General features: G+C 36.2%; 1 protein-coding gene across 14 annotated transcripts in view; it reads left to right on the forward strand.

Moving 5' to 3' along the window:
- LOC136831460 (probable phosphorylase b kinase regulatory subunit alpha) overlaps positions 1 to 21028 on the forward strand; it is a 239786-nt gene that overhangs the window by 146968 nt on the left and 71790 nt on the right. For 12 of the 14 annotated variants that reach the window (XM_067091940.1, XM_067091944.1, XM_067091947.1 and 9 more), the window contains 2 exons: positions 6710 to 6815; positions 20418 to 20553. In XM_067091940.1, coding sequence (XP_066948041.1) covers positions 6710 to 6815; positions 20418 to 20553 — 242 coding nt within the window. The remainder of the gene's footprint in view (positions 1 to 6709; positions 6816 to 20417; positions 20554 to 21028) is intronic. The other 2 variants (XM_067091937.1, XM_067091946.1) reach the window with 1 other exon arrangement.

Consider the following 21028-nt stretch of genomic DNA (forward strand, 5'->3'; position numbering starts at 1 on the left):
CTTTCTCTGCCTCTCTCATGCACACTTTCCTCACACACACACACACTTAACCATATTCCCCCTCCCCACCACCATCACCACAGTTATCGTGTAACCATGGTTATGGTAATCCTGCGTACACGCCATTATTGGTGAAAGAGGGAAGGGGGATGGGTGGGGTTGTTTTTTAAGAGTGGTAGGTCAGTCAAGGTCCTCCTCTCCTTCTCCCCTTCCCTTCCCTTCCCTTCCCTTCCCTTCCCCTTAGGCCATCAGACTAACTAACAGACAGTTCTGTAAAGAGTGAAGTCTTTTTATCATAAAGAGTGTAGTCTTTTCATCGTGTTGAACACGAACGTGTCCGGGGTTTTCAGTTCTCTTGTGTGTGTCCCTAAGTGTTTGGTTTTGTCTGTATATGCTCTGATGATGTTCATTGTTGTGGATTTGAAAGAAGAACTGACAGCCTTCAGGAAGAGAGATCGATAGAATGTTGTGGTTCCTCGTAAATCTTATCGTTCTTTCTTTCCTAGCTTCTGTCTGCCTCTTAGAACCTGGTCAAATAGAATTGTATTTTAATTTTATGACGGCTTTTGATGTTTTTGCTAAGAAATATATCGGGTTCGTAATTTGCCGTCATGAGTTATCGCTTGCAGTGTTGGAAAGTTCATCCTGCTGTAACTTACGTGTTTTTAATGGGTGAAAGCCATTCTCTTTTTCAACCTCAGGCACAGATATTTTACCTTATACTGTCGGATATTTCTTAAGTCATAATGGCATGTGTGTATCCTTAAACTGTAATGCGACTATAATGTTGAATTTTGTCACTGTTGTTGCAACTTAGGGCTGACGACCTTCCATTTCACGGTCTCTAGATCGATGGTCAGGATACCCGTATTTTTTTATATATATAAATCATTGAGTTTTAGACCAGCGCATGATTTTTCCTACTTGAAAAATAATAATCTTTACGTAGGCTGGGAATGAATCAGTTGACAGGTCCAAAGAAAACATGCCTTTGTGTCACCGAGATAACTTGAGAGCGGGATTGAACAGAATTCAGGAACTTTGTTGACCATAGACCTCTTTACCCACAACAGTGTTTGCAAACAAGTAATGATCCGAGGAGACTTCTTCCCTTTGGGTGAGTAGCTTTATGAGGAGACGGAACAGAGGTTGAGAAATTTTGCAGAAGTGCCTTGTCCCAAGTGAATAAGTCATTTTCCAAGGCCTGTGACAGGAGGCCGAGTCATTTTCCAAGGACACCTCTGCTCTGAAGTTGAGTCATTTCCCGGCAAGACTAGCGTTCTTCGGTTGAATCACTTACTTTTAAATTCCAAAATTTGACTGACTGTGGGAGGGAAATCTACTCCTTTGATTCACTTCGGAGAAATTCTCATATCGATTCAGGAAGCACTTACGTAAATTAGGAACAAACGTCAGAACTTAGCAGTCGGGAGCGTGGATTAATTATGATTTTAGTTTTCCTTTTAAGCATGTGGAAAGAATGAAATCGGTGCCCCTGATACACCTCAAATTTTGGAATTAGTTTCATTTTGTAGTATTGAGTGTAAGTATATTTTTAATGGAAAAAACTTGAAGAAAACGTTTGGTACGGCAGTGAGTAACATTCTATCACCGGTTCTCTCAAAATTTATAGAAGGTGTTTTTAAAATGCATTTATATCCAAAGATTATTCAATTACCTTCACAGTGGTTGCGGCATGTAGACGATATTTTGGCTGTGTTACCTAAGACGTAGTATATGAAGATAACATCTCGGGGAAAATTGAATGAGTAATTCTTGTCATGCTAGACTTAGAAAAAAACATGGTTCCTTGCTCTTTTTAGAAATTGTTATCAGACATGAACATTTTCACCGTAAAATTAGTACATATAGAAAAGCAGCAGATAATTTGTGCACATTATTTTTCAGGACATCATATGAATTTAAATAGCTCTGTATTCTCCTCAGCGTTCTTTCAAGCATTATTTGTTGTCAGTGCAGAATTTCTGGATAACGAACTGCAAAAGGGACTTCTCCAGCTCTTGTTTTTTAACCCTTGCCGCAGTAAAGCTGTGAAAACATTAAAAAATATAAAGAAATACAGAAAGATAGAACTACATTCGTTTATCAGCTTTTAGCCAGTCAAATCATTGTTGGAAATATTCATTGTAAATGTAATCCTCTCATAAATTAACACTAAAAAAATGCATATAAAGAAATTGCCCTCACCAGAGTACCAACATTGTCAATAAAATACCGGGAGTGAACTGTGAGTAATTTTTTGGACGAGACAAGTAAGGAGTAAATTGTCAGAATAAGTCAGCATAGGTGCTTAGATAGAGCTGGCCTAAGAGTAATGTTCTTTTATTCTTAGGCCAGTTCTATCTAAGCATCTATGCTGATTTATTCTGACAATTTATTCCTTACTTGTCTCGCCCAAAAAAATGACTCACAGTTCACTCCCGGTATTTTATTAACAATGTTGGTACTCTGGTGATGGCCTGTATTGAATGGTCCTATAGCAGCATAATTGCAAGTTGTAAAAATGTTGTCTCAGGAAATCTCATGGAATCAGCACTGTTACAACTAACAAAGGAAAATAATATTAGATATATGAAAGGGATTATAAACAAACTGAAGAATGTAATCCTTCTTAATGTCCTTTGCCTCTCATTGTTTCGTCCAAGTACCTGAATTAATCCAAATGAATGATCTGCGAATGTATTACAATGGCTCTAGACTCCTTTAACCTTGGTTGTTGTTTGTAAAGCCAAATCTTTGTCATCTTATCAAGCAAATGCCTCCAAGTAAAGTCGAAAGATCTTGCACACCATTGGTGGCCATATAGTCTTTATTTTAGAACACGTTATTCCTGTGATAGACTTCACATATATATATATATATATATATATATATATATATATATATATATATATATATATATATATATATATATATATATATATATATATATATATATATATATATATATATATATATATATATATATATATATATATATATATATATATATATATATATATATATATATATATAATATATGTATATATAATATATATAATATATATATATATAACTGAATCACGAAAATATGGAACGTGATGAATATACAAATAAAGATAAAATCACGAAGAAACGGAAACACTGGAGTGCTGCGGAGCCTTTCGACACTAGTCCTTTACTTAGCAGTCTGCTAAGTAAAGGACTAGTGTCGAAAGGCCTCGCAGCAGTCCAGTGTTTCCGTTTCCGTCGTGGATATAACAGGACCTCATTAAAACTGGATGGTATCTAGCAGAGATATTTAATCATGAAAAGTTACAAGCTTTCTAGGAATAACAGTCTTCATTGTCAAGTATCCGTAGATACCATCCGGTTTTAATGAGGTCCTGTTAGTAATTGTATTAATGCGCAGAACAATTGTGCAAGTGATAAAGTTAAGATTTATATATATATATATATATATATATATATATATATATATATATATATATATATATATATATATATATATATATATATATACATACATACATACATACATACATACAGTATATAAAATATATATATCACAAATAGCCACACAAACTTATTGTGATATATATTCATACTATTCGCGTTCGGCTTCAGTTCGACGGGATGCTTTAGATTCCAGATTCCGTAATTTACAAAGTGTAATTGTACTTTTTGTAAATTAAAGAATCTGGAATCTAAGTCATCTCATCTTATTAAATCCTAATGCGAGTAATAATTATATATATATATATATATATATATATATATATATATATATATATGTATATGTATATATATATATATATTATATATACATATATATATATATATATATATATATATATATATATATATATATATATATATATATATATATATTTATATATAGTTTGTTGTATATACATAAACCTCATGTTTGGTTATGCATGTGTTTCTACACATGCTGTCCTTGCCCAGGTGGTGCAGACGTGCGATCCAAGATGTCATGAGCGTTAACAAAAAAAAATAAAAAATAAAAGATCCCCATCGATCGGGCTGTCGTCGTGTTGATGAAGTAACCACGTGTGTTTACAGTGTCAATTCACCTCATTATGTAACAGAAATCCTGAGAAAAGTAAAGGAAAAATATTTGCCTCTCAATTTACCTAATAGAACGGTATACAAATTGCTTGAAGGATTTTGCAGTTAAACTGGAAAATTCAGATAATAGTAATTTATGTCGAGGACACGGATCAACATAGCCTCCTCAGGTTATGATTCGAATGCAAGTTGCTGACTGAGTCTGATGCTTGTTAAATGATGTACGTATGTGAATGTTATAGACAGGTAGTATTTTGTACAGTGACTCTAATAGAACAATTAGGTTTATGCACACGTATTGAAGGATAACTGTTTTAAATGATGATGGCGGGAATGAATGAGTTTTGACTACAGGTCACGATTTGTTGTTATATATCAGTGGAAAATCAGTTTTGGAAGATTGCAAGAAGTATAACTTAAGATTTCGACGAAGATGAATATTTCAAGTTTTATGAAAGATTGGCTAATCAGAGTAGAGATAAACCATGAATATATTCGGTGATGATACGATCTTGAACTCTCACAATGAAATGCCGAGAAAGCATCCAGTAGGTGACCTTCCAAGATTGCATTTTTTCTTTATTGTGGTAGAGGGTTATAATTATGATTAAATTACAAAAAATACGTTCTAGAATAAGTAACAGTGCATAACATGCCTAGCATATTAAAGGACTTTATTCATTCTGAGGATATTCTTATTCTTATTTTTTTTTTTACAAACTTATATGGGAACAGAAAGGTGTGAACTTGCATAGCAGCCTTCCAAAGAAAATGAAAATGTAAATATCGTAAAAAATGAATGAGAAAAGAAGAGATTACTAAAAGCAAAGTGAACTGAATAGCTAAAATAAACAAAACTAAATAAACATATAAAAACTTAATAAAAAAAGTAACGAGTTTTGTAAATTGTTACTGACAAATAACAGTGTATAAGGAAATGACCAGTAATTTTTAAAAATTATAAAACAAAAATAAACGAATGCAATGTGCCAGGCCAAGGTCGCAGAATATTTATGTGCCACTTCTCCAAACTTTTCAGGGACGAAGCCACGAAGTGGGAGTGCTGTTATTCCAGGTCTGATGCGCATACTTTGTTATGTGGGCATTTTCTATTCATTTGCACACACTTGTTAATGTTAGGTAGTGTTGGAATAATCGTATTTTGCAGAGGAATTTGCATGAAGTCAGAAAAGAAAACCCTCAAACTATGGAGTACAGAGTAAGTGTTGTAAGTCATATTGTTTCACTAATTAAAATAAAACAATATTTTGCTGTCAGAAGGAGCAGCTTACTCTTCAAAACAGATAGAATGCATGAAACTGTGCTCTTATGTACAGTACAGTGAACTGGCATTGCTGGTGGAATGGTGGTATCAGATTAATTAACAATAAATGAAGTCGAAGGAGAAAAATGAATATGAAAGTAGAAATTAAGGAGAAGAAATTAAGTATGGAAATTAAAGCTAGAGTGATCAGAGAAAATGAAAATTACTTGGAAATGTGAGAATATGCGATTGAGTGAGGATGATTGCAGGCAGTGAGCTACATAAGGGCGACTATATGATTCCATCATAGTATTTTAAAGCGTAAATGCCAACCGGAAAAATAGTAGCTGAATGAGAATTCCAAAACTTGGTAGCAGTAGTGCCTGTTCCTCTCTATGGTAACTCCATTTTGTTCTCATGATTTATTTTGCTTATACGTTCAAAGTGAGTGATTAAGTCTTGGCTTTTGTATTTTCTCGTAATTTTAAATTATTTCGTATAACATCTATAAATGGATCCTATTCATATCTATAGTGGTTATTTCTCTCAATTTCTTAAAAATGGTTTACTACTTTGAAAACCCAAAAGTTTACTCTAGTGTGTTATAGGATATTAAGGAATAGTTTCTTCACAGGACAAGCTGATAGTGATGTTATGCCAGCATTTTATTATTCAATATGGTAGTTGCATAAAATTTCTCCCGTATGGTCTGTAAGATGTAGTAAAGTGACTTTAAATACATTTTCAAGGGATTTTTTATTTTGCTTAAAAAATACAGTGCTTGCTTTTGAATACTTTTTATAGAAAGCGTGCATATTCTTCTGTTGTTAAGTGTTTATTTCAGTGATTTCACCAATAGCAACGTTGAGAATAATGATGGTACAATAGTAATACTTGGCTCTGAAAAGAAGGCCATTTGCCTGTTTGTGGACTTTGAGGTTAACGAAAGTGGACAGAAATTGACCAGAGAATTTCTCTGCTTTACAACAGAAGCGCCACATGTATTATTGCTTGCATTTTGAACTGAAACTTGGTCTTGCATTTGTAAGCTTTCGATGTGTCTGTGTTTTGAATGTATTATGCCAAATGTTGGGATTTGATTTGTAGTACTGTACTGTATTGTATATTTTTAGTGAAATTGTTATGCAACCCTTCAGTTATAATGTTTTATTGATGGAAATAGTAATTTTGAATGATTTCTTATATAGGGTCATATTTGTCTGGTATTTTGATTGAGTTTAGTGGTTTGTGTTTTGAAAGTTTTCAGTTATGTAGATGTCTCTATAGTTCTTGGTAATTGAAGTGACGTCTTTAGCTGTTAAGTTTTAACTACAACCCAACTTTATGTTGCAGAGTGGCCTCTGATGCTGTTTATGAAAATGTGGAATTAGAAGAATTACTTCTACAGATGAGGGAGGCTGAGACTTTGGAGGAGCAAGGAGATATCCTTCACTATCTGGTTAGTACTCTCTCTCTCTCTCTCTCTCTCTCTCTCTCTCTCTCTCTCTCTCTCTCTCTCTCTCTCTCTCTCTCTCTCTCTCTCTCTCAAGTATGTAACATTTCAGAATATTTATAATTAACCTTCTTGACAGATCCTGTATTATGTCTTCAAACACCTTTATTCATTAGTGGCTTATCTTACAAGCATTATTCACAAAAAGTTGAGCTCTGAAAATGGACTATGGAGAGCACTAAATACCACATCACTCACTTTAATTGGATGAGATTGTTTTTTGAAAAGATTAATCTCGGTGTTTATTTTGTCAGAACTCTTATCAGCCCTCATTCAGCCCCTGAGGCAAGCTGCTGTATTGTTGTAAAAGGCCAATGACCTATTCTTACATTTTACCAACCTCATCATAATGGCAGAAAGCACACACAAGTTAAGTGCAGTGACAACCAGCAGAGATAAATTTAATGAAGCAGCACAGCTGGTGAACACAAATTTATATAAACGAATATTTGAGCAGTACTTTGTGATGCCTCTCCCTAGCAGGCACATGAGAGCTTGTAACTCTTACATTCAGACTTAACCCAAAAGCTTACTTACAAGTGTCCAACTCTTGGAGTGTATACCTTGATGGTATAGTATTTGATTATAGTTTTTATACATTTTGAAGCAGTTGTGCACTAAGAGGTTATAATTGTACTTATTACTAATTGTACTGTATTCATATTTTACATAGTAACTTCAGTGATTTAAATTCATTTTGGGTACTGTGAAATGATTTTACATTATTTAGAATACAGGTTTAGTATATATATTTTATTGTCTGCCTTTCATTTCAGATTATTTCGTATTCTAATGTGCTTTTGTACATTTCAGTGTTTGATTTTTTATTTTGTTTCAAATATTATACATTAAATCGTAATGCTGATGGAAAGTTTGTCAAAGTATGTTGAGTATATGTAAAATGATTTTGCCATTTTGCAGAGCTTCTCATATTGTACATTTGTAAAGTCCTTTTTTAGATTTGTCTTATACTATAATGTGTTAATAGCAAATTTTGTTTTAATTATAAGAACATTTTTCATTAAAAGTGCATTTTGAAAATTTATTATGTTTTGCTCACAGCTTATTAGAATTTCATTTTCATTTATGTATAGTATCACTAGTGATTTATTTTGTTCATAGCTACATAGGTTTTGCACTAACTAATGAAGTATTTTGAATTGGTGTGGCGTTGTTGACATCGATATATTCACTGGAGGTAATTTGTTTTGTGTGATTCATCATTTGTGCTTATGTTGTCATTTAACCCATTGATGGAACATTCATAAAAACTAATCGGCAGGTGGGTCATTGTAATCACAGTTTTAGTAACAAATCCATTGATTGAACTTTTTATGTTGTGCTGGAATAACTAGGGTAGTAGTTGTTGAAGTCATCTTTATGGAGCAATTTATGCATTGATGGAACAGTTTGTTCACTGTTGTCAAACAGTCACCTCTTGTAGAACAGCTGGAATAACTAATTAAGGAGTTAAACATTTAATACTCTGCCCAAACAATCTGTCTACTGTTCGAATATCAAACCCAGTGGCAAAGCAGTGTATGCACTATTTGGAAAACTCATTAACTCTTGGGATATACTGTATAACTATGGAGCATCTATCCCACTACAGTAATCCTTCAATTATCCGGATCGCTATTATTGGGAACTCGACCTTATCCGATACACCTGGACCAGGGACCAAGGCCCCAAATATATATATATATATATATATATATATATATATATATATATATATATATATATATATATATATATATATATATATATATATATATATATATATATATATTAAAAAATTTGAAAAAATTTGAAAACTGCTCTCAATGGTTGGCAATGTGGGCAGCTACAGGAAAATATTGGTACACTGCTTAAACACATGAACAGTGAGAAAGGGTTTTCGGGGTTGGGGGAGGCCTGGAGAAGTTCCCTAGGTGGTGGGTGGGTCAGATGGCTTGGCGCCTTGGGGGTGGAGGGGCATTGAGGCTGTGTAGAGGAACTCAATCTGAGAAGGGGTTGTTTTGGAATGTGGGTGGAGCTGGGTTGCAGTTCCTGGCTGGGAGTGGGTGGTGATGCAGTTTTGGATGGGGTGCAGAGGGCTAGGTAGACATCTGACTTGCTAAAGCTTGCTTGGTTTTGTTTTTTCTTGTTTACGATACAGTAATTCATATTTTATTAATGGATATGTGTAGTACTGAGATATGGTATAGAGAGAGAGAGAACTGCAAGTGGGGTATGCTTACATCAAAGCCCAATACAATAATACACACTCCTTCACCTTTTTTATTTATATTTTATGCTACAGTATTCTCATTTATGTTTTTACTGTATTTTCTTACATTTTATTTTTACAAACCAAAAGATAAACGCAATCATGTGCATAGGGTACGTATGTACGCACTCACTCATTCGATGGCATTGGTGATCTTCCCAGAGCCTATTTGGTTTCATGTTTTTATGCTTGATTTTTCCATATTTTATTAAAGGACATGTACAATACTGCACTGTAACAAAGAAAGAACACAGAGAGAGAGAGAGAGAGAGAGAGAGAGAGAGAGAGAGAGAGAGAGAGAGAGAGAGAGAGAGAGAGAGAGAGAGAGAGAGAGAACTGAGGTATTGCTTACATTGAAGCCTAATACAGTAGCACACACACCCTTTACTTTTATATATATTTTATGCTAGTCTCATTGATATTTTTATTGTATTTTCTCATATTTTATTTTTACAAACCAAAAGATAAGTGCAATTGTGTGTGTAGGGTATGTGCATACACACACACTCATTTGATAGCATCAGTGAACTTGCTAGAGTTTGGTTTTGTCTTGCCTGCATACGCAAATATGCATTTTAATATTTTTACGGTGATTGGAGATAAAATATCAACAGAGAAAAAATATTCTCTTGTGTACTGTTATGATTTGTGTGCTAATCATACTTAGAGTCAACTAAACTAGTAATGAAGTACCGTACTGTGAATCAAGCAAAGCAAAAAAAATGGCAACACATGATACAGTACTGTGCTAAGAAACACACACACAAACACACACAACAAAAGAGGTAGAGAGACAGAGTTAGCTTTTGCCATTGCTATTTGCTCAAAAGCTCGACATCACTTAACATGTCATGAAACATCACGTTTATTGCTTTTTATTGACTGATATGAATACGTCAGCTGTGACGAGGAAGTGGCTGAAGATGATAACGACAATGATGACAAGGCTGTTCATAATGACTGCCCTCATACAAGCATATGCAAACGTCCTTCGATACAGTTATTGAGATATTGGAGAAACCCAACATGAACCCCATCGACTACCCTGGGGCCTTGGATGGGCTGCGCAAATACGAAAGTATCAAAGGGTTGTCATCAAAGTACCCTCAACAGTTTCTTCAGACCCTGAATCCCTGTACACCCAGGTCCATCGCCATCCACTTCTTCGGTAATTCAGTCCTTCTTTTGGTCAAGAATCTGATGTGTCAGTGCCCCACTTCGATGACCCTAACCATCTATACCTTTACGCCTCTTCTGGCCACTTCACCAGTTAATGTCTCCAGGGAATTGCCGGAGGCAGAGGAAGATGATGCTGGTCTCAGTGACAGTCAAACTGGTGGTGTGGGAGGAGGTGGAGGAGGACATTTAAACCTCCTCACAAGTTGTCAAAATGTCTGGCAATTGTAAGCATGAAGAGCAGTGCACACAGGTAAGTGACAAAGCTTATTTGTGTAAGCTATCATATTGTTTGCATACGAGAGAAAAAGGAGTTTACTTCTTTGTGAACAATACGATGTATTTTACAGTTTTTTGGGCAAGTGAAAAATGTTGTTTAGCCGACAGAACTACAGTAGGTGTCATATACGAAAGAAAAAGAAGAGGTGTTGCTTTTTTTGCTTTTAAGTGTATTTATGGAGTTTATTTCTTTACAAATATGGGAAAATAATTGCATTTTGAATTAAGTTTTCAGTTAAACTGTGATGGTTACTGTTTATAAGCATATATAGTGTTTACGGAAGTGCCCTTGCACACCCACAGATTTTTTTTTACTCGCCATTATCTGGATTTCATCATTATCTGACAGGGCCTTGGCTCTGTTAATTCAGGTAATTAAAGGATTACTGTAATTGGCTATTAATTTGAGAAGTGAAGTACAAGATTCTTGCTAGTGTAGTTAATACTGTTGAGCCCCGCTTATTTGCGGTTCAGCATTCGCTGCTTCACCTACTTGCGGAATTTTCTATGAAACGTATCTCCAAATTATTCGCAGAAAATTTACGTATTTGCTGATTTTTTCGTAAAGCAGTATTCACGAATTACTGTATTTATTTATTTTCGTGACTGAATACATTTTTTTATGATAAAAAAATTATTTACTAATTTTCAAATATTAATATTAATGTAAACACAGCAAAATATCAATAATGTTATAGTAAAATCCCTCAATATTGATCTGTTATTACTGTAATATGTACTGTATAAAAAAAAACTGTCTTGACATTTGTAATTGTTTTACCGATGTAAACGTAACTCAGTTCACACCCTCTTTCTCACTCCATGAGGACACGCTATTGGCTGGAAGGGTTGGAAGTAGCCAGTCACTGTGCTTGTAGCTCCGATGTTTTGTGTACTACTGTCACTAGGGTGTGAGTTTCTCTCTCTCTCTCTCTCTCTCTCTCTCTCTCTGTTAATGAAATATGAATTACTCTCTCTGTTAATGAAATATGAATTACTGTATCATAAACATAAAAATTTGAAACCAAAACTAAAACTGTACGAGAGGAAATGGCTGTCCCTGAATATAGGGGGAACGTGATTAGATTTCACACATATATGTAAGCCATATATTTTTAAGGGTAATGATGACTTTGAAATGATGTTGAAGTGTTTTAGGATGATAGTTTAAGGTATATTTGGTGTTTGAACTATTAAAATAAGCAGTTATAAGCATTTGTAGAGGGAGTCTTTGGTGTTTGAACTATTAAGATAGTCAGTTATAAGCTTTTTCAAGGGGGTCTCAAGTTTCCCCAGATTTTAGCTATTCGTGGGTGGTTGTGGTCCCTATCCCCCGTGAATACCAGGGGTTGACTGAACACTGATGTTGGTATTTACTTGCAGATGAAAGAGCATATTCTGTTCCAAAACTTTCCAGTTCTGTAGTGGTGTAGTCTATTCTATGTTTTAACTGCTAACTTTCAGAAGGGAAGTCATGCAATGATTTGGAAGTTAGTGTACTAATGGAAGACTTCTGTTTTATGTTAGAAAAGTTGACCTATTGCCAGCCTTTTGAAGAGCATATTCACTCATGAGACAGCTAACTCTGGAATTATCTTTCTAAGCCACTAAAGCATAAGATAAAGCATTCATTTACTTGTTATGAATTGGCTATTGATTCACTGTTGAAGCACCTTACTCCTACTTGGGATAAATTTCCCTTTAAGTGGAGTAGCAATTCACTGTTTAAACAAATTTACCACTTCTAGAACCAGTATGAAACCACCCATCCCTTTATGGAGATAATTCACTGTCGGATAGGGTCCTCACCTTTGGAAAGCTAACTAGTGTTGGAACAAAATCTAATCTGCAAGGACAGTCTGCTTACTTTTGCAATAGCTTGCTTAGTAGTTGAACAGTCAAGTATTCCTGTTATAACCATGGTGGGTTATTCATGTTTGTTGCATTTTCACATTATATGATTGTGCACATTTTGATGGAGCACTGATCATTCTTGTCTATTTTTTTCATTTCCTTTTCTTCCTGGTGGGGAATTTCAGTGCATTCCAGTGTTAATTCATATTACAGTTTTGCAACTAGATACTTCAGGAATAAAAAACAGGACCTCAGAGCAAGAGATTATTGTTTACAATGCTATAAATAACATTTACTCAGATACACAATTACAGTAAAGCAAGGGGTAGTACACATGTATGTTTAGTGCCTCTGAATACTTCCTCTTTTGTGATTCACATGGGCTTCTGTATAGACATATGCCAATGATTCTGATCTCCTACTCTTGTCGTTTTTTCCATCTACATGATATATTCTGCCATTTGCAACCAGACTACTATGCAAAAAGAAAATGAAAAGCTAGTATGATTGTAAAGAAATGGCAGAAGTACTTTTAGTATCAGTTATAAAAAGATCAAGGCAAAAAACTACCAGCAACATTAAATGTGAACCATGCTGGTTCATTGAATCAGCCATATATTTAAGAAACTGTTTATGACAATGCTATCCTCATGCCATCTGGTTTCAGGAAATTGTTTGCCTTTGTTCTTATTGCTTATAAAGTAGAGCAACCAGACTGCATAATTGTAGGTGGAACAGTTTGTCTGTCCACATCTTTTTTTGTCCTTGTTCATGTGCTTTTTTATTTTAGACATTTAACCAATGAACAATGTAGTGTTTGCACGTCAGAATGTTATTTAAATGGTAGTTGTAGTCAAAGCTTTTTATGTGAATTTTTCTTGCTTAAATTAGTGATTAATGAAAAATATATCAAGCTTTAGTCTGGACACTGGTTAGAGCCAAATTTTACATATACGTATATATACAGTAAAAGTCTGATTACAGGTATATGCCTTCTTCAGGACCAAACCCATGTTGAAAGACAAAAAATTGTGAAATATGAAGAACCAGTTCCCTTACCCTTTCAGTTTCTAACAAATTTTGTAGGTCAAGTAAAAGTATTTGTATTGGTAAATACCTCTGCCAATGCTAGTGGCACTTGTCCCCACATTATCTGCAAATTCCATATACAGTACAAGGCTTCAGTTAACCCCTGGGTGTTGACTGAGGCAACACCATGGATTCAATACTGCACACTGTTTGCTCACAAAGACTTAGCCAAAAGTTCTACCTTTTGTTTTTGGCAATAAACAGCAGTTCCATCAGCTTTTACATGGTGAGACATACTTCAATCTAACTCCAAAGAGTGATGACTTGAGGGTAGACCACCACTTATGGTCGTCACCACTAGAGAGCAAGATCTTCACATCCTCACTCTAAGCTCTCTCAGTTCTCTCAGAGACCACCTGAGCTTGACTTTTAAGGTCATTAAAATTTCACCACAAAAAGTCTGACTGATTTTTCCTCCATAAAGGGTCTGTGCCACCATAACTGCCAAGGCCCAAAAGCAAAGTTTTGACTTCTCTAGACCTGAAAGCCACTGATCACACTTAGGCTTGTGTAAGCTTCTCATTTATGGAGGAACAACTCATCAGACTTTTTGTGGTGTAATTTTATTGAGGTTAGAAGTCAAGCTCAGGTGGTCTATGAGAGACCTCATAATGAGGGGTTTAGATATTGCTCTCAAGTGATGATGACCGTAAGTGGCTGTCTACTTGAGTCATCAATCTTTGGAGTTGATTTAAACATTTGTCCCCTTTTAAGAGCTGACGGAACTGCTGTATATTGCCCTAAACAAAAGGTATAACTTTTGGCTGAGTCTTTGTGAGCAAACAGTGTGGTTAGTCCTTGGTGTTGCCTCAGTCATGTGAAAAAAGATTTGAAGAAAAGTCAAACTTTTATTGTATATTTGTTAAAAATTCTATTTGCCAAATACATTACTGAGAAATAAAGGATACCGTTTTTTTTTTTTTTTGTAAAAAAAAAAAAAACTTGTCTTATTTGCAGGCCTCAAAAAATATTTTTGCTTGCAAATTGTGAATTTCTATGATTTCCAAGAATCTCGCAGCAGTAGTGTAATCATTCCTTGATGTAGAGTTTTTACTTCAGTTTTTGTGGGAGTTTGGAGATGACGTGCATTTTGTATTTAACACAGTAGAACTGTCAGCAGTGAATGCAGTATTGTTTTAACTGAATTTTTGTGCACCACACTCCAGTGGCCATTGTATTTTAGAATATGAAATACATTTAAGAAATGAATTATTTTCACTTCTGTTTCACCACAACCCCATCTCTTGTATATGCCCATGTTTTTGGTCTTGAGATGTCCCGGGATACTGTGATCTTTTGTCTGAGAGTTAGAAGAAGGTCAATAGCGCACATCACATGCTTTACCTAAAGTCTCCGTTACCTGTCAGTCAGCTGCCTCACTTTTTTTGTGTATGTAAGGCTGTCATCAGGTGAACAGAATCCCCAGACTGTTTTCTTTGCTGCTGAATGCAAGATCACCATTTATTATTCGTTATTACACATTATTTCATTTGTTCCTAATATAATTTGTTTGCAGTGATTTAATTTATTTTCATCTTGAATGGTACTAGTGGGAGCTTTACACCTTAGCAGTTAGTTATCAGTTGCCATTTTCTGTTGTATGATTCTCAGGCACTCACATCTAATAAGTGAAAGTTATCAGTGATTATATTATTAATTCTGAAAATATGGTTTATTTGCATCTGTTACAGTTCTTAATATCTTCTCCAATGGTTTTTGTTCTATACTTGGGTGTCATTTATTAGGTTTAATGCTTACTGCAGACTAATTGTTAGTTGTCTTTTTTTTTTTTTTTTTTTTTTTTTAGCTAACTTTAGGTTGTACATATTTTTCTTAGTTATACTGTACTTTGAAGAATAAGTAGTGCTGGTCATACATCTTCAAATGGTAATTTTGGTATTGTCGGTGCATTGTTTTGTTACCTGTAATCTTTTGTTATTTGATATACAGGGCTGTACTGGTATGGGCTTGGTGGTATTTTTCACTTGGTAGGCTGTTTTTTATGGTGGTTTTTTGTTTAATTCTTTAATATGTTTAAATAACAAAATTATATTTTCCATAATTGATGCTAGCTTTTGCTCTGCACTGATTTGTTGATAATGTGCTTATACCCTGACATTGTCTTCTGTATCTCAAACATTGCCATATTGACATACTCTATAATGCCTCTGCCAATGTATTTTTTGTGTGCAAATAGCTCTTCATATGTGTGATTTTGATATTCAATTTTTTTATATTCAGACTTCCCTGTAGTTATAGTATGCCTCAGTAGACATGTAAATGATGATCAGATTAGTCCAGCTATGAATTTGTGTCATCTGTGTACTTGGGCCTGCATCTATTGTATGGCAGCTGCCAAGTGCAGGTGTGCTCACTTGACCTCACCTGCAAGACATGCAGTGATTGGTCATTGCCCAAGGCTCATGTTATTCCAGGACAATATAAAGGATGAGATGGACCAGAAGTGCTTTCGCCAACATGTTTGTTTCTTCTGCTCTGGAATCTTCAGCCTTGGCCTCCAGAGGAGTACAGGAATCTTCCTTCTTGGTAGCAGTAAAGGAACTACCCATCTTCAGTTGTGATGTAGTTAGGCAGCCAGTCAGCAGATGTTCATATGTGGGCAGGCTGATGTTGGGTACAGACATAGCCTCTGATCTGTGGGAGGTCTCCTTTTCTCTCACCTCAAAAATTTGTCAAAGAGGTCTAAGAGAAGACATTCATAATCACTGGGATCAGGTTTTGCACCTGCATCCCTAAATAGGAAGCCCACTCTTTTCCAGGTAACAATCCTGAAGACTCCAGCTACACTAACCAAGAAGATGAAGTCCTCCAAAACCCAGTCCCCTGTGGTTTTAGTCAAACAGATCTATGAATATGAACCTGAAACAGCTTTGGCCCCCAAGGATGCCCCTTCTCAAAGGTGCTTGATCAGTGTGTGTGTGTGTGTGTGTGTGTGTGGCATCTTCAGACTGGGCAACAGGAGAAAATTATGAATGATGTCAATCACAGGGTCTGGAACCAACCCAACCAGCTTGGTTTTTGGTTTGCCTCAGGCCAAAGTGACGTGATAGATGTTAAACTGAAGATGGAGAGCAGAATTACCAATAAATTATAGGACAAACTTACAGCTGCCAGAATTTCTTTGCACTGCCCAGCATCAGCCCATGCCGATTCTGTCATATCTTGGGCTGCTGATCTGTGACAGAAACATTTCTAAAGCAGCCATCTTCTTTATTCAGTTTTAGGAGCCACCTGTTTGCTGTTTCCAGAACCGGTCAAGTCATTGGACAACATTGATAAATCCTAGGGAAGTAGGACTCGATGATGGGGAACCTCTGACCTTGTCCTCCTCCAGCATCAAGTACCTGAGAGTTTTAGAGCCAGTGAAGGCATAACCTTTTCCAGACAGCAGTTGATCCCAGTTGGAAGTCCGTGGCCGGGCCTGTGACTATATCCATACAACAGAGAATGCTTTCTAGTTTTTATATCCTTGTGTCCTCAACAGTACTGCTGCAGCAAGGGGGGCCAGCAGGTGCCATTTCTGACCAAGAGAGGCAAGTTGCCGATAATGTACGATGAATTACCCTGCTAATTGGGCAGAATGAAGTAAAAAAGTATTCCCCACAGTGTTTTTGCCAGTTGGGTATGTCTCCAGAAATTCTGAAGATTGATGCAGATGTTAGGAGCAGAGCCTTAGGTATTGGAAGTGTCAGGAATGGCTACTGATTTTTGTTTCTTTGGTCAAACCCCCGTTCTCATCAAGGTTGGTAAGCTTCAGCATGTATACTTGTGATTCCAAGAAGCTCCAGGCCGTTGACAGTAAGATGAGGTTGATGTTGCTGAAGCTGGTGGATGAGGTTGTATGGGAAAATTTGTGTGGGCTCTGCAGTCATTTATTTTTAGTCCAAAGGTGACAGTTCTATGATAGCCTATCATCAACTTCAGCTTACTGAACAATTTTGCGAAGCAAATCCACTTCTGAATGGAAACAGTGGCCTCAGTTCATCAGTCCATGAGGGAGGGTGACTTTCTAGGATCCTTTAACCTCAACAATGGGTATTTTCATATTCCCAGTGCACCTGGGTTTAAGGAAGTACCTTCACCTTGTTTGGCCAGGAGAGGTATTTTGGTTTAAGTTTATGTTTTTGGTTTGTCATCTTCCCCTAAGTTTTCACAAGGACTTCTGCACTAGTGTATCGTAAGCTCACAAGAATAACATCAGGCTTTAGAGATACCTGTATGACTGGTTGGAGATGACCGCATCATCAGCAGTATTGCCTGATCTTTATGATTGAAGTGTGTCGATGCTTAGGTCTTCACATCAACATCTATATCAACTTGAAGTCAGACCCATTGCTGTTGAATAGAGCCATGCATCTAGGTATGATCATTGGGAAAGAAGCAGCCCTAGTTTGCTTGTCAAAGGACAGGATCTGGAGAGTGCTATCACTGATCCATGAGTTACAATGCAGCCTAGACCCTCCAGCCAAGTAGTGGCAATCCTCGATTTGTTGCCTTGTGTTTTTAGAGAAACTGGTCCTCCACAACTGTTTCAGCTTGTCATTAATACAGCTGCAATTGGTAAGATAGTGGAAGGTATTGTTTCTGCAGGATAATTACTCAGTCAAGCCTTAGACAGCATTCATGAGGATTTCCAGTGGTGGCAAGATACCTGTCGTGCTTAATTAGGAGTTCTGGTAATCCCCTTTCTTTTTGGAGTTTTTGATGTTAATAGATGTATCAGGCTAATGGTGGGGAGTACACCTGCTGACTACAAGTCAATGGGAACATGGTCTTCACTAGACAGGAAGCAGCCCATCAGCTTCCTTGAGTTAAAAGCCATTTTTTCTTCTTAGGACTCCAAACATTCTCACATTTTGCAGCAGGCCAGATACTAGGTATGATGACCAATAACTTGATGACAGTGGGTTACTTGAAAATCAGGACAGTACAAGATCCAAGGTGTTGATCCATCTAACATTGGATATCATTGTGTGGGCAGAATCAAACAAATTTGAGATAGGGCCAAAGTTCTTTCCAGGAAGACACAGCTTAGCAGCAGGCAGCCCCTCTGTAGGAAGCAGTCTTTTATCAGATTGGTTACTGTATCCAGAAATCTCTAAGGCTCTTTGACATCAGAAGGGCACACCTTTTGTGGACCTGTTAGCAAAGAGCCTCAATTGTAAGCAGCTAGTGTACTGCTCTGCTCACTCAGTTCAAGCAACCTTAAGGTAGATGTTCTGATGCATTCTAAGATGGAGCACGATGTTGACACGTTCCCACTGTTTAGACTCAGTAGGCAAGTCCCAAATAGTCTTGTGAGTTAAGAACTTGACAGTGACCTCTCCATGTTTTTGGGCAATTTGAGTAGGATTCATGTTTATAATTTGTTTCGCCAGCCACATTTTCAGATTACAAAAGATCCCAGAGATTTGGCATCTTCATGTATGGAGACTGTCCAACAGTCTCTGAAGCAGAGGATTTTCAGGAGAAGCAGCCAGAGCCATTGCTGAACCTTGCAGAGCCTCAACCACCAACCTCTACTAGGTCAAGTGGAGCAATTCTGGAATTGGAGGAATGAAAAGAGTATTAATAAGGCAAACATTATTATTCATCAGGTCACAGACTTATTGTCTTTTCCTCTTTCACTAAGATTGTTGTTCTCTTCCTCAAGATCTGTAGGGCCTTAGTCTTGCAAGTTTTTAAGTTTCATGGACTAGATGGGGATTTCTGTGTGGAAATTAGAAGTCTCATCTAACAATTAGAGCCTCCTTTTCCCTGTTCTTGAGGAGTCTCACCAAATCCCCAAATCCCCTTACAAGCTAGAGCCCTCACTTCTGAATTTTTGTCTGTCATTTGCATCTCTGAGGCAGGTCAGTGAGACATATACTTATTACAGGGAGTGGCATGCATTGCAAGGACTGGATTTCAATATGTTTATTGTTTGTAGCTGACTTTGTGGCAAAGACTTTAAACTTGAGATAGTCAGGACCCATTCTAGTGCACCTGTTGCCACCCTATCTCTGGAATCCTTTATTAGTAATGGAGATTACCACCCTCTGGTTCAGGTAAAATTAATTCACTAGTATCTTTGGAGAACTAGAGATTCCAGAGATAACTCAAATAGAATTTTTATGTCTCTGTGTCAGTCCAAGAAACAAGTTTTAAAGAATATGATCTAGTGTATCAGGCAAGTCCTTCTCATCTTACAGCATTTTGTATCCGTCATAGCAGTACATATAAGAGTTATAACCACAAAACAGAACCCTCAACTTACAGGGATACAAGCTTCTTACTTTACACTCCAGAGGGGATTGTTCTTGCTCTTAATTATCTTTTGAATTACCAAAGCTTTGGTTCCTGGCATATCATAGTCTCCATGTGCTCTCCTCAATCCTTAGGTCTCCATCACCACTCTTGGGCATTCAGCAGCGTGGTCCTCTGACCTAAATTGTTTTTGATTGTTGGGATTGTAATGAAACAAACTGAATTTTTTATAAAGCAAAATTATTTTTACATACAAATCAACCATTCATGTAATGAGCTTTTTCTTCTGAACCCCCACTGATCTCTAAGCCTCATATCCAGCCTACACAGAAAGTGAAGCAAGCACTTGATAGGTATCTTTGGCTCCACATGGAGCATTTGCCATGCTGATAGCAATACTTGTATCATTGAGGCAGAAGAGTGCTGTATCTGGCGATATACAAAAACCAGAAACATGGTCACATATGATTAATAGTTTTTTGTGAGAAACAATAATTTAGTTTTATAAATAAATCATTGTTTAAATATGAAATACTTGCATAATTATTTCTGCTTACTAGATAAAATGTAGTTATTTTTAACATGATCTACATATTTAACTGAAATTACAGGTGGTTCAGTTTGGTCTTGGCCATGAGACTGGTTCAGTCATTGAAGGTCAAGCTGTGACTGTCAAGGATTTGCTGAAGGATCTGTATGAAAGGGCCTGTCACATCAAGCATTGGGCTCTAGTTAGACATACTGCAGGCAAGTGAATTCTACTGCTGCAGTCTAAGTGCAACTGACATCATTTTTTTATTGTGTGTCTGTGTGTGTGTTTGTAAACATTTTGAGAAAATTATATTTCCCTTCTTGAGAAGAGCATTCCTTAATCATTCTCTTTTTACTTGTTGTTTTGTTGATACAGTTCCAGAAATATTTGCCTTTCTGTAGTGAAATATGTAAACTACCAAAGAGTAAATAGAGAGATGGGAACTTATTTGTAAAATTATTTTCATTACATATTGTTTATAAATTTAGACAAAAAAAGATATTAGAAGTTTGACTTCATAGGATACAGCAAATTTTGTTAATCAAGAAATGTACTGTAATTGTAATATACCTGTTCAAGAAGGAGAAAGTCTCTCTCTCTCTCTCTCTCTCTCTCTCTCTCTCTCTCTCTCTCTCTCAATAAGTGCATTTCTGCTCTCTGACCTTTTTCATCAATTCTATTTGTTTGCTT

Source organism: Macrobrachium rosenbergii, chromosome 48 (assembly GCF_040412425.1).
Source record: "Macrobrachium rosenbergii isolate ZJJX-2024 chromosome 48, ASM4041242v1, whole genome shotgun sequence".
NCBI classification, from domain to species: Eukaryota; Metazoa; Arthropoda; class Malacostraca; order Decapoda; family Palaemonidae; genus Macrobrachium; species Macrobrachium rosenbergii.